The sequence below is a fragment of the Vigna unguiculata genome, chromosome 2 (genome assembly GCF_004118075.2).
Source record: "Vigna unguiculata cultivar IT97K-499-35 chromosome 2, ASM411807v1, whole genome shotgun sequence".
In the NCBI taxonomy this organism is placed as follows: Eukaryota; Viridiplantae; Streptophyta; class Magnoliopsida; order Fabales; family Fabaceae; genus Vigna; species Vigna unguiculata.
The window spans coordinates 18,817,271-18,831,065 of NC_040280.1; the positions used below are offsets into that span (position 1 = coordinate 18,817,271).

Sequence of the window (13,795 nt, forward strand, 5' to 3'; positions counted from 1 at the left end):
TAGTTTTGCAAGACAAAGTCTCCTGTCATATCGAGAAACATGGTTGTGTTCCCAAGTCCCCACCTGAAAAAGTTTCGCAATTTCAAGGTAAAGTTAAAAACCCATCGACTGTGTCTATTTCATCTTCACTTGCGAGACCTGCAACTACGAATTTGAGTTTGAGCAAGAAGAGTTCTCCAAAGAGATGGGTTCGATCTTTCTCTCCTCCTAGAGTGGCAGCGAGATTATTAGCTTCAAGATTGGCAGCCAGATTTGTTTCAGCGTTGAAGAGCAAGAAAAATGCATCGCAAAGTGGTGGAATAGTAAATGGAGTGAATCAACGGCCAGCAGCAACTGTGAAATTCCCTCCTCCAAAAATTTGAAAATTCATATTATATGTTTCAGTTTAGCAGTTCTATGATGACAGTTTTATCTCGAACGTCATTAACTTTTTTAAGAATAAAGACTTCTAACTTCAAAAATAATGATACTTTGTGATGTTTTGATCCTTTTCTAAATATTTGTTCCCTAAAAAGAGTCTGTTAACGTAAGCTCATGGTTAACCGAATTAATATACAAACTAGTATTTTATTTATTACTGGCTAAAAACATGACATTTTACCCAAATAATTTATAGATCAGATTGGCTGGGAAAAATGTTTTTTGTTATATACTTTATAATGGATAAAATAATATTTCTTTCATATTATGTTGGTAATGAATTAGTTTGGTATTTTTCTATTTAGTAGAAATTTTACAATTAAGAGAGAAAGAAAGAAGAATGTAATGAATGTGAGTCCCTTTTTCTGTCCCAAAAAGGGCTGGGCCTGGCCTTTCGTAGGCCCAAGGTCAGCCCCTCTGAAGGACCCCAATACCCTGTCAGCCCCTCACAATCTCACTTTACCTTTGTTTCAGAAAAATAAGTTTTCCTCTTATCTCTCTCTACGAAAGCAGAAGCTCTGCTAAGGCATAGAGAAACTCCATCTTCGAGCTAGCTCAGTTGTTCTCCTCTGGTAAGTTACTCCTCGGATCTGTAGTGGCCTTTTTCCTTCTCCTTTTTCTAGTAGGGTGCTTTGTTGCATCTAAGGTTCTTTCTCTTACTCGTTATGGGTCTTGGGGTTTCTGTTTCAGCTCTACTCCAGCTCTGGGAGTTGTGGTGCTCCTTAGTTTCGGACCTGTTTGCGTTAGTTGCTCTCAATACAGGTAAGGAAAGCTAGGTTTTCAAGTTCTAAATTTATTTTTGTATGCTTGCGAGTTATTATGGGTTTTGGTTGCTTGAATGGTATTTTAATCATGTGTAAATGGCTGCCTTATATTCTGGATGTTGCTCTATGTCATTTCTGCCTTGCATGGGTGGAACAGTGGGGGAGAACTAATATTCTCGCCCAGGCGAGCTCGTCTCGCCTAGGCGAGAATACCAGCAGCTCGCTTAGGGTTCTACCTCGAGCACTCGCCCAGGCGAGGGGCTGCGTTTTGAGCGACAGGCCAGCTCGCTCAGGCGAGACAGCCTCGCCTAAGCGAGGGATCGTGAAACTTTCCAAGACCCACTGTTGTAGGCTCGCCTAAGCGAGAGCCCGTCGCCTGAGCAAGACAACTTCTCTCGTCTGGGCGACGACTCCTAGCTTGAGCGAGGCTGCTGCAGCGGGTGGCTTCAATTCTGTTGTTCTCTTTGTTTGATGGGTGAATTGTGTGATTTATTTACTTACCCTTTTTTTTTCAAAACCTAAAGCATGTGAATATATATGGTTGCTTGAATCTTATGAACTAAAAGTTGGTATGTTGGCATGAGTAACACATGGATTTTGGTTGGTTGGTTGAGAACTTACATGAGAATTGGATGTATGAAATAAAGGTGGTGGTTGTGTTATAAGAGACATGAATTTGGTGTGTGATAGGCGTAATTCCATGAATCTCGTGGAGAGACCCCATGGTGGTGTGTAGTGTATATGTTAAGATATGGATTCAAGTAAGGACCGCATCCCGAAACTCTAATGGGTCAGTGAGTCTCAGGTAGAGCAAACTGACCCAAGTGATGAGAATGGCGGGAGGCCCTAGTCTCTGGCAGGATAATGGCCTTAGACGTTTAAAGGCTAACCTTGTGTGTGGTAGGGTGAAACCCATTGGCAATGGCTCTGCAGAGCAGTAGAGGCTACCACAAGCGCAAGCGTCCAGTAAATCCGATCTTAGCATATGTATTCAGATAATTGAGTCATAGGGTCCTGCTTGTTTGCTATAACATGATTCTATGTGCCTACTGTGTTGCATGCTTGGACTGTTTAAGTACTTATCTGTTATACCATGATAAAATTTATATTACACTAGCTTACCCTTGCATTTCTGTTTATGTTCCTGTTATGTTTTCTTTTTTGCGATGATCACCCTTGGTGGGAGCAGATGGGGGAAATCCTGGGAGTAGGCCTGGTGGTAGGAGTGGTGCAGCTTAAGGGATCAGTATGTGTGACTCTCAGGAGCAGTTATGTGGCCCTAGTGCCTTTTTGTAATTTCATACTCTAAAGGAGCATCGTCTTCTGTAAAACTGTTAGCTTTCCTTTGCTTTTGTTATGGCATGGTGGTATATCCAAGTTTGCTTTCACAGTATATACTCTTAGATGACTGTAATAGTTACCTTTCTTATATTCTATGTTCATTCTAATTGCTTCTCATTATTATAACTATATGTGATGATTTATTTTAGTAGATTCTACCCTGTTTTAAATGGGATGTCACAATGAATGTTAATTTTTGGGAAGATAATGATATTAAGGTGTAGAAAGTATTATTATATAAATATAAATTATTGTATGACTAGATACATTAATGACAAAACTCTATCTAATTTTTTCGAGTTTTATGTCAACTTGTATTGCCGAGTTAACCTTTGTCTAATCTAAATCTACTATTGTTGGCCAACACTTAAACTTTCAGCAAGGTGCATTTAATTAAACAAGCAGCACATATTGTATCAGTCAGAATATGAAGTTAAGTAGACCGATATTTGTTGGTTATGTAATATGTGATTTTGTGAAATGTATTACTCTTCTCCGTTCTTCTTTGTGACACATGTACGCCGGAAATATTAAAATGATAAGTAATTTATTACCTTTTCTCTTTAACAGATGGGATCCAATTTCTTATACCGCGTCACCTCTCATGCGTTCCTGATTAACCTTTCCAGAATACATTTTTTATATTCTAAAAAGTCCATTCCGAAATACATGAGAAGTATCAGAAGAAAATTATGGAATTAAAGAAAACTTTAACCTCTATGTGCCTCACCTATACCAGAAAACAATGAGAAAAAAAATTACACGCAAAAGGTGTAAGGCCAGATTGACTGTTCAAGTCCAATAACCAACTAACTAGTTCGCTTCTCTAACAAAATAATTATGTTCTATTCTATAGAAGTTGACTATTCTGAATAATAGTTCTACTTCTATCCATGACAAGTTTCCTATCATCAATAGTTAATTTCGTACTGTAGGAGCAAAATCAGATCACAAATTATCATTGAAAACCAATTAGCGGGGGAAAAGATAGACAAGTGGCAACAGATTCATAGGCAATCTTGTGCCACATAGTTCTGATTATTTCTATTTTCATAATACAAAAAGGGCATAAAGTTGACGGCCATGCATCTCTAAAACCCCAAAGAAAAGTAAAAAATTTCAAGTAAAGCATGCATAAAAAGCTTTACATGGCACAACAATACGACAAAGATTAGCATGTGAACTTTTTTATAAGGCAAAAAGGACCTATTGGATATATAACATTAACGACCCCAGGAAAACTGCAATAACACGTGTTTGCAATCTCAGTAGTTAACGCAGTATGAACGCTCTAACGAGTTTCTTATTTGCTAGGAGAAGCAAATCTTGTTCGTTCCCTCTGCCGATGTATAGCTCGATCCTTTGGAGAAGATGTCTTTCCGCCCATGCCAGCCTGACGCATCATTTCTGCAATATTTGTCCAAATCAACTTGTAAATTAATGAATCATACCAAATTCAGCTAACATATTATGTTTCAATTATCTTAAGAATAAAGTAAGAAGGGAGTTTTAGAAAGAATGTGAGAGAGTCGCTAGCATTCTCTGCTCATGAGAAAGAATGTGAAAGACAATGACAACTTTGAATTCTCTGCTCATGTCTCTTGCTTACATAAAGAGTCAAATTGAGTAAGAGTTGTAAATTATAAACTTAATCCTTAACATTAGCATCATGGTCAATTTGGTATCGGGTATTACAAGGAAAACGATTTTTTTTTAATTGTAATAACTATCAATTAATTTGATTCTTGAAATTGACAGTCAATTTGGTTCCTTCATTATCAAATTTCATAGCATCATTGCTCAATTTGATCCCTGATATTACAAAAAAGGAGACTTTATTGACTGTAATAAATAACTATCAATTAATTTGACTGTTGAAATTGGTCAATTTGGTTCCTTTATTATCAAACTAGTCAATTTGGTTCCAAATTAGTCAATCTAGTACCAAAATTCGGCAATTCCGTCTACTGGATACTTATCAATTAATTTGATTATTGAAATTAAAGCATCAAATTGGTCAATTTGGTTCCTTAAATTATCACAGTAGTCAATTTAGTACCTATATTTGACAATATATTTGACAATTATCGCCAATTTGATACTTCAGTTTAACTAAATCAATTGACTTAGTACTAGATATTAGGTATAAAATTAAATTGACTAAATATGTACTAATCTTAAGGATCAAATTAACTAATACAGCCAAACTTAATGACGGTTGCAAAATCAGGAATTATAGAAACTTGTTAGTTATTTTAGTAAAATGATTTCGAACCTCGCTTTCTCTCGAGCTCCTGGTCAAGCTCTTCTTTCCATTTTCTCTGTCTCTCCGAAAAGCTTAGACTGCAAGTACAACATACAGTGCTTAAATTACTTTATATTTCTGATTCAAGCTTAGAAAAGCAAAGCAAGGCAAAAACAAACAAACCTTGGGCTACTAGGCTGCTGCTGAGAGTCAACTATCACTCCTTTCCATTCGTTAAGGGGAGATGCTGGAATATCGTGAGAAGTATGGTTATTTACATGGCCAACAGTTGATGAGGACTGGCCATTACTTCCAGGACTTCCAGTATTATCGATGGCTTTAGATGGTGTACTGATTGGTACTCGATTAGGTGATCTGCTTTTTGGAGGTAATTTCAAAAATTTTCGAGAAGCAGTATCATCACTTGTACTGTCAACATTGGGAGAAGAGGATGTATTTAAACTGTTGTAAAACTCTTCATATAAAGGTGTCTGTAGTTTTTTCAGTTCAAGAGCCTGTCATAAATGTATGGTCAACATTATGGCACAACAGTTAGTAGACAAAAAAATTGATGAATTTACAGCGGAATGACAAACTTGATTTCAACATAAAGCAATACCTTCTCATCCAAAAAGGCTTTGATTTTTGACTCTGTGAGTTCATCATCTTCCTCTGAAAGAGATGGAACACCTGGAAAGGAAAAATCTGGCTGCCCCTTATCATCCCCTGACTGATCAGGTGGCATGTAACTTTCATCTGTGACAAAATTGACCTCTCGATTTTCCAGTTCTGAATTTGCATCAAATTTACACCCCCAATCATCAGAGGGATCAGACATTGGGTTGAAACTCTACATGAAATAAAATGTGCCTGAGAAGTCATAAATTTCATATTTAAATAAAACAATAAGGACCTACAATCACCTCAATATCAGTTGACATCAGTGATTTGTATTTAACATCATTATGCGAGAACTCTTCTTTGTCGTCAATCACACACATATCGTCATCATCATTGCTCATTCCCCACAATTGTTTATTTCCAGAGTCCAGAGGATTTACTGTTGAAGAGCAAAGGCTACATAAATTACAAAAAAATTGCTAAATAAAACCATATTGCCGTTCACTAGCATCAAGAAAAATATAATATTGAAAATATAGCTCCATTATATCTTCCACGTAAATAACTACCAAATCTTACAAGTCCTTGAAGGAAATATTCAACACTTACATGGATTCATCATTTGGGGCACATGATGGTGAAGCTATAAAATTTTCCTGTCAGAAGTGAAAGCGATTTTTCTTAAAATTGGTTTGTAAAAGATGCAACAGCAATCCAAATATCACATCAATTTTACATACCGTGACATTAGATGACAGACTAAGAGAATTCATATGTTCACCAGTTACAAAGGGATGCTGCAGTCAGTTACAAACTTGAAAAAATTGTTAGGGAGAGCTGAAATATTTCATGCAAAACACTATTAACAGCAACAATAAGAATAAAAAAGTACAGTCTTCTACCAATCAATGGCCAGCATTCCTAAAATGGCTACACAAAAAATATTATACACTTCAGATGCGCAGTCTAAAAGAGAAATGCTTAAAGAATCACCTGCAGCAGTTCTGATGCTGATGACCTCAAAACCGGTTCCCTACAAAAGGATTATAAATTTAAATGATTTTTGTAATCTGATAAACTAACTTTGAAAAGAAAGCATACAAGGCATATATTCTCTCTTTTAACCACAATGCACATATTGAATGTTAAGTCACTTTTAATATAGAAATGTGCTGATGGATCTTTCTCCCCAAACCCCCTTCGCACCCCGCTCCACCCACCAAACAAATAAAAACTCAATAATGCTTAGTTGATCAATCTTCTATCATATACTTTAAGACAAGTATTAATCACAAAGAAACACACTAAAACTAGGAATCTGTAATGCAAGAAAAGCATATGAAACCTACTTCTGCAAACATTTTAGCAGAAAATCTTTTGCTGCAGCCGATAGATGATCAGGGATTGGTGGATGAGACTTAGTTGTCCCTATATGGAAGAGAGCAGCAACCTGAAAGTTTTTTCTTTTATTAGATTCACAGAGCACCTTAAGCATAATTCCAGGATTAATAATGAGATACCTCTTGTTGGTATTGCTGACTCCAGGGAGGCTTTCCAGTGGCCATCTCAATCACAGTACAACCCACACTCCATATGTCAGCAGAGCTGAAATGAAAACATTTTTATTTAGCATCAAATGAAACACCATTTCGAAAAGATATATTATACACTTGCACAAAACAACTAACAAAATAAAATTCAAAAAATACACCAAGAACAGTATATAAGAATCTCCTAGTAGAATTTCAAAGGTAGATCTGTGACCTTGAATTTGTAAGTGCCATTCATCTAAAACATACAACTATTTCTACAAGACACGACAACTGAGACAACCAGTTATGACTCTGCTTCAAATTGCTTAGGACTAGAAACTTTAAAAGCATATTTAGCCTATGTATCTTGCTGAAAATTCCTGCCACTAACTTCTTCAATATCTCAAGCAAAGATTCATATTTCTAAAAGAAACCATTATTGTATATTTAAGGCAGGAAGTTGTAATACAACTCCATATACACAGAATGGTACACCTGGAATCATAAACAGTCAGTCACAACTACGACAGCAAGTGATATCTGACCAGAAGAAACTTCCAGTTTCTCAATCACGTTAAAAGCATCCTAATAACAGAATAACAAGTTAAAATATGTCTACAGAGTTAATGTCCTTACAAGCTATGCCCAGTCTGAAGAATAACTTCTGGAGCCATCCAATATGGAGTACCCTTCATAGATTTGGCCCCGGAAATGGTTGCCTAGATAAAAAAAAAAAAAAAACTGCTTAAACAAATGTTCAAACAGAAGAAGCCTCACAAAGGTAAAACAATATAAATAATAGTAGAGCAACAGATAAGACTGAGATTACCAGCTCAACGACCTGTTTGGATGCCCCAAAGTCTGCAAGTTTTATGCACCCTTTATTATCTACCAAAATATTGGCCCCCTGAAATTAATTACAACTTGAACATCAGCCACTAGATAAGAACCAAGATAACATGAGTATCAGTGAAATATAATTCACCTTAATGTCTCTATGCATGATTCCATTTTTGTGCAAGTACTCGAGTCCAAGTAGTAGCTGCTTCGTGTAGGTTCTTATTACCTGTTGAATGAATTAGTTGAATTGATTTACCTTATAAAAAATAAAATTAAAAAAATTAAAAATAAAGTATAGCAGCTCAGTAACTAAAACTTACAGCCTCAGGGAAAGCACCAAACTTCCCCAACAGCGATGATATGGATCCACCAGGAACAAACTCCAAGAGAATATTTAGGGTGTCCTCTTCTCTGACCGTACCCAAATATCTCTGCAGCATAAAGATATAGTCAGTCAAGAAATAGTCGTCTGAACTAATTTTGCCTAAAGTGTCTTTCATCCATTGAATATCATACTCACAACAATGTTTGGATGTGAAAGGTCTTTAAGTAATTTAACTTCTTCTTCTAGCTCTTTTATATGAGCCTGTCAGTAGTATGTCAAAACATTAATCAAAGAACCGCATAAGGAAAGACTATATATAACAAATAAAATAGTAATGCCTTTAGAGAAAAGGAAATTGTAACAGCTAACAGCAAAAAGGAAAATTCAGATGAAAAAATATATGTAATGCCTTTAGTGAAAAAAAAAAATTGTAACAACTAACCGAAAAGGAAAGATCAAACATCTATAAGTTACAGCGATCCGGTTTAACATTTAGAACTGTATAAACAACTAACAAACGTCTATAATATGCAAGTTACAACAATTGACTGGCAACAAATGGCTTAGTCGATGAAATCAGAAGTAGTTGGGAATGGGATTTGATCAGACAACAAACCTGTGCCTTCTCCTTCGAAGCACTACTCGCCGCAATCAAAACCTAAAAACCAGACAAGAAAACGAAATCAATTTAAGCGATAAAGCTATAAACGCAGTAATTTCAAATTATTGAGGATCCCAATGACAGACTCGCCTAACAAAGCCAATTCCGATAAAGAATCATGCGAAAAAGAATAAACAAGCAGATGCTAAGAACTGAACTCCAAAAAATAAAACTATTCTAAAAGAAGATAAAACTAGAAAGCATAAATTAACGATGAAGTCAACAACGAACAAAGCACGGAGAAAGTAATTGACCTGTTTAACCGCCAGAAGCTCTCCGGAATCGATATTCATTCCAACGTAGACTTGGCCAAAGGCACCGCAACCGATCAACTCGCCTTTCCGCCATCGGATCGGAGGCGCAGCGTCCTCAGGAATAGACGGCGACGGCGGCGAAGGTTTGGAGAAGACTCTGGAAGTTCGTATACAATAACTGATCTTATCGACGAGGCTTCCTCCAACTCCGAGCGAGGTCTCGTCGCTCTCCGGCGAACCGCGGAATACCAGTGATCTGCGAACTGATCCGAAGATGTCTTGCATTTGCGATCTTTCTCGCGTTCTCCGTGAGAGTGAGAGTGAGAGATTGAAGAGCGATGCGTGTGTGCGAGAGACGTTGCGTCGGCAACAACAGAACTGAACTATACAAATACAAAGGAGAGAATAGAGGGAAAAGGGAAAGCGGACAACAACTTCAAATTTTGGGTGATTTTGGAATATAATAAAACTAATGTTTGGGGCTGTTTTGCTAATTTTTCAGTTTTTTTGGACTTGTTGCTTAATGTGAAACAAACACTTCAATTTCCTTTTCAGCTTTCACCGCTTTTCACGTACACCAAGTCCACCCTTGTTGAACTCATGATTATTGACTTGACTCTCTAATTTTAGAATTTTACTGCTTCAAGTTGTTTTCTTGTTCCTCTTTCGAATTCACCCGTAGCATAGAAATATGCTTTAACAGAAATAAATGAATAATATTATTTCACTCAGAAATATTAGTGGCCTGTTTACACAGATAATCAAACTAAGTTTGAAATTATAGCTAAACACAATATTATTTAATTGTGTGAGCAACTTATTTAAAAACGCCAATAATCACTCTCTTTTAATTGATAATAAATTTGTGTAAGGAAAAGGCCCAAATGCAGGAGCAATTGAATATAATTTTGCCAGATAGGTGATTGAATTTGAAAGCCTAAAGTTTTCATGCCATCATTAGTTATAAGCATCAAAGAGGCCAATGACCTCCATTCCAATTTTATAAAATTTCTTTCTTTAAAAAATTATCATAATTCTCTCTATTCTCTTTAGGTTTGATACAATTTCTCATATTTTCTCCGTAAAGGATAAATAGAGTTTCGATACTTTCAATTGCTTGAGTCTTTAATTGATATCGAGGTTGGAAGTAGAAATTTATGAATTTAATAATTTGTTAAAGCTTTGAATAAATTAGTATCTTAGTTTTGTTTGGATTTTGCACTTAAATCATAGGCAACCAATTAGAGTTAGATTTGTGAGTTAGAAACAAATTATTGATGTTTATAAATAAAAAGTAATTGTATAATAGTGTTTGTATCTTGTTGAAAATGTTGTAAGCTTTTGGATTGATTTTATGCATTGTAAAGTGGTTATAATTTTTTTTTCAAATCTCTGTTTCTAGTTTATTTTTGTTGAAGTGGGAGATTTAAAATATGTTGAAGTGTATAATAGTGATTAAATATGTGTTTACTTTGAGGATGTGAGTTATGTTTTTAAGATGTGAAGGTGGTTGGCTTATTGATACTTTCGTCAATATAAACTAATGTTTACATTAATATTAATTAATGTTATTTATATCACTTTTGTGTATATATGGATAACTTCGATCATCTTGATATGTGAAAAGTGTGACTTCCTATGTAATAACATAAATTGGTAATAAAGAAATTCAATCAAACAACAAATATTTTATTCCATTAGTAATATTTTTGAGATATTTTTTAATATATACGTAGATGTTGAATTACCAATGAAGTTCATCAATAAAACAAAATTTATCAACAAATTTTAAAATTTTAATTACCAATCCAAATATAATGGAAAAGTTCTACTTACTAGGTCATCACAAGATTAATAAAAATCTAAGTATGGTAAATTATAAATCGTACATTCTTCAATAATGAATTCATATCACAAAGGTATTTCAAAATAAACTTTCTAATATAATAAGAGGACTAACAATGTACAAAATAGATTTACATATTTAAACTTAAATTAAACAATTTTTTACCTAGGCAACCTCGTGTTGCTCCTCTCTTGAATCTGCACAATCTTATGTTCACGTGAAAATACACGATCATCACAGGTAAATATTACAACAAAAAACACGGGATAAGGTAGAGTAAATTATAAATATACTACTTTCTATAGAAATTTAAGTCACAACATCCACAAAATATCATTTTCAACTTAAACATCATATGTCAATTGCTCAACATGTCACACAAACCTAGCTGTAATGGCTTAGCCTTCACGACTCAACTTGAAAAAAAAAACATAAGACTCTATTTATGGAAGTTTAATATATTGAATAAACTTAGGGACTTTGCATTTGTCATCATTTGACCCCTGCCAACACACAAGAGTTATAACTATAATCAAATAAAAGCATAACCATGTTCCTCACTATATGAATACGACAAGGTAAATCTTTACATCGATTATGTATGGGTCTGCCCTCCCACATACGCAGATGTAAAGACCTCCTTCAACTCTCGCTACTAAGTGTTTTTCTCTATGTGAGTCAAACACTACTAGAGTCAAGATCAATCTCCTTCCAAAATCACAATCCAATACACCAATTGTCATCGTTAAACAATAGGATCCATTCCTTACGAACATCCCTACACTTTCAAAGCACGCATTCATACATTTTCAATTATGTTTCAACTAATCATTCACATGTACATAGCAAATATAAACAAATTAAAACATTAACTCAAGCAACAAATCTAAGAATTTTGAATCTAAGAACTTTCGTCCAAACGCCCCTAAATTTTCACTCAGTACAAACCAAAAAGAGGCCTAAAAGGTTTGCATCCAACCAAGGTGGCGCTCAACGCCCTTATGTCACTTAATAAAAGTAGAACAATGTAACATCCCTACTTTTAATAAACTATATTATTTACTTTAAATAAAACACTTAGAAAATCTTCTATTTTTACTAATGTTTCGTATTTTATTATGATGTAGTTTAAATATTAAAAATATATTTGATCATGATGTAGTTTTTACTTATTGAAAATAACAATAAGAAGAAAACAAAACTAATAAAATATGTATGTGTGTGTATATATATTAAAAAAATATGGTGTAAAAATATATTAATTAAAATATTATTAAATAGGTGTGTGTATTAAAAGAAATCTTCTAAGAGATAAGAAGATAAAGAGAGAAGATAAGAAGAAGAAAAAAATAGAAAAGATAAAAGAAAAGAAAAATGAAAAAAGAAGAAGATAAGAAGATAGGAACATGAGAATAAGAAGTGATAAGATTGCATTTAATGCGTGCAATTATCACTTTGAACCTAAGTATGTGTGAATGTGATAGGAAAGAGAAAAATAAATGAGGAAAGGGTGATTAGGTAAGAGAAAAAAAGAAGGATGAAGCTTGTCTCTTGGTTAATGAAGAGAATCTTTGCATTAATGAAATTTGCACATGATTTGCTTATAAATGGATGGAATGAAAGAGAAAAATGTAAAAAGAATGAAGGTGAGTTGCTTAAGAAAGTAAAAAAGTAAAAAAGTGAGAAAGAAAGAAAGGAGGAAGAGGGAGAAAGAAAAGGAGAGAAAGAGAAAGAAGAGAGAGAGGAAAAGATAATAGAGAGAGAAAGTTTAGAGCAAAGATTTGAAGAGATCCTAGTTCTCTACAAATATTATTAGTGTGTCCTTCAATCAATAAGCTAAGGAGAAGTGAGGTTAAGTTTTTTTTTATATTAAGCTTTTTTTATATTAATTGATAAACTTATGTGTGTTATATTAATCTCTTATTTATTTTGAATCATATAATATTTTATTTACTTCCATTTAACTTATTTTCATTTACTATGCTCTTATATTTAATTTAATTTATTTAATCTTCAGTTATGCACTTATCCTATTTATTTATTTAATTTAATTTATCTTTAGTTATGCACTGATCCTATTTATTTATTTTATTTAATTCATATCCAGTTATGCATTGATCATGTTTATTTATTTTATTTAATTTATCTCTAGTGGTCATATTTATTTATTTTATCTCCATTTATGCACTGATCCTCTTTATTTATTTTATTTACTTTATCTCTAGTTATGCATTGGTCCTCCTTATTTATTTTATTTAATTTATCTTTAGTTATACACAGGTCTTATTTATTTATTTTATTTTATTTATCTCAAATTATGCACTAGTCCTGTTTATTTTATTTTATTTACTTTATCTTCAGTTATGCACTGATTCTATTTATTTATTTATTTTATTTAATCTCTAGTTATGCATTGATTTTGTTTATTTATTTTATTTTATTTATCTCTAGTTACGCACTAGTACTATTTAATTTATATTTTTACTATTATATTTATTTATAACATTCTAATCCTTATCTAATTATTTATTTAAAGTTCTTGCTTTGATTCGTATTTTATCATTATTTTATAATTAAAAAAAATGTAAAGTAAAAGTAAATATTATTTTGTTAAGTGAGATTGGATAAAAGAAAATTACATGTACATTTTATTTTATTTTATATTCTTTGTGTATAGTTTATACAATAACATGATTTGATAGTCATCACATTTTATAACCTTTGAAAACATCTAAGAGTGTGTCAATTAAGTCTGGTTTCAATAAGTTGAGATTAAACCAATGTCAGAGTGTTTGTATTTGGGAAGTCACAATTTGGTACACTACGGGATGAAAGGCAGGGACCATGGTGGGGTCTAAGGAAGTTTTACCAAGTATGTGAATATCTGGATAGTTCAGAATAGCGCACTGGACTAGGATATTCATAGGCCAAACTTGGGACTATCCG

General features: G+C 33.7%; 1 protein-coding gene and 1 long non-coding RNA gene across 2 annotated transcripts; one reads left to right on the forward strand and one right to left on the reverse strand.

The window, feature by feature from the left end:
• Nucleotides 1-2,599, forward strand: LOC114167282. Its single transcript, XR_003600162.1, has 4 exons — nt 1-87; nt 895-992; nt 1,111-1,182; nt 2,374-2,599. It is a non-coding gene; the product is annotated as an uncharacterized LOC114167282 (long non-coding RNA).
• A 916-nt stretch (nt 2,600-3,515) lies between these two features.
• LOC114172645 (mitogen-activated protein kinase kinase kinase NPK1-like) lies at nt 3,516-9,460 on the reverse strand. Its single transcript, XM_028056981.1, has 17 exons — nt 9,004-9,460; nt 8,705-8,746; nt 8,284-8,349; nt 8,084-8,194; nt 7,909-7,989; nt 7,753-7,830; nt 7,560-7,642; nt 6,912-6,996; nt 6,741-6,841; nt 6,385-6,424; nt 6,132-6,188; nt 6,001-6,047; nt 5,694-5,847; nt 5,390-5,620; nt 4,954-5,285; nt 4,801-4,868; nt 3,516-3,932 (listed from the first exon to the last, which is right to left on the reverse strand). The coding sequence occupies exons 1-17, from the start codon at nt 9,286-9,288 to the stop codon at nt 3,829-3,831; spliced, it is 1,965 nt and encodes a 654-aa protein (XP_027912782.1). The 5' UTR covers nt 9,289-9,460; the 3' UTR covers nt 3,516-3,828.
• Nucleotides 9,461-13,795: the final 4,335 nt, after the last annotated feature.

Excerpts from the sequence above, each read along its gene's own strand:
- LOC114172645 (XM_028056981.1), bottom strand. The coding sequence starts at position 9,288 with ATGCAAGACATCTTCGGATCAGTTCGCAGATCACTGGTATTCCGCGGT. Across the intron at positions 7,831-7,908 it reads TCATGCATAGAGACATTAAG|GGGGCCAATATTTTGGTAGA; the intron begins GTGAATTATATT and ends AATTAATTTCAG. Across the intron at positions 3,933-4,800 it reads GGAGCTCGAGAGAAAGCGAG|AAATGATGCGTCAGGCTGGC; the intron begins GTTCGAAATCAT and ends CAAATATTGCAG.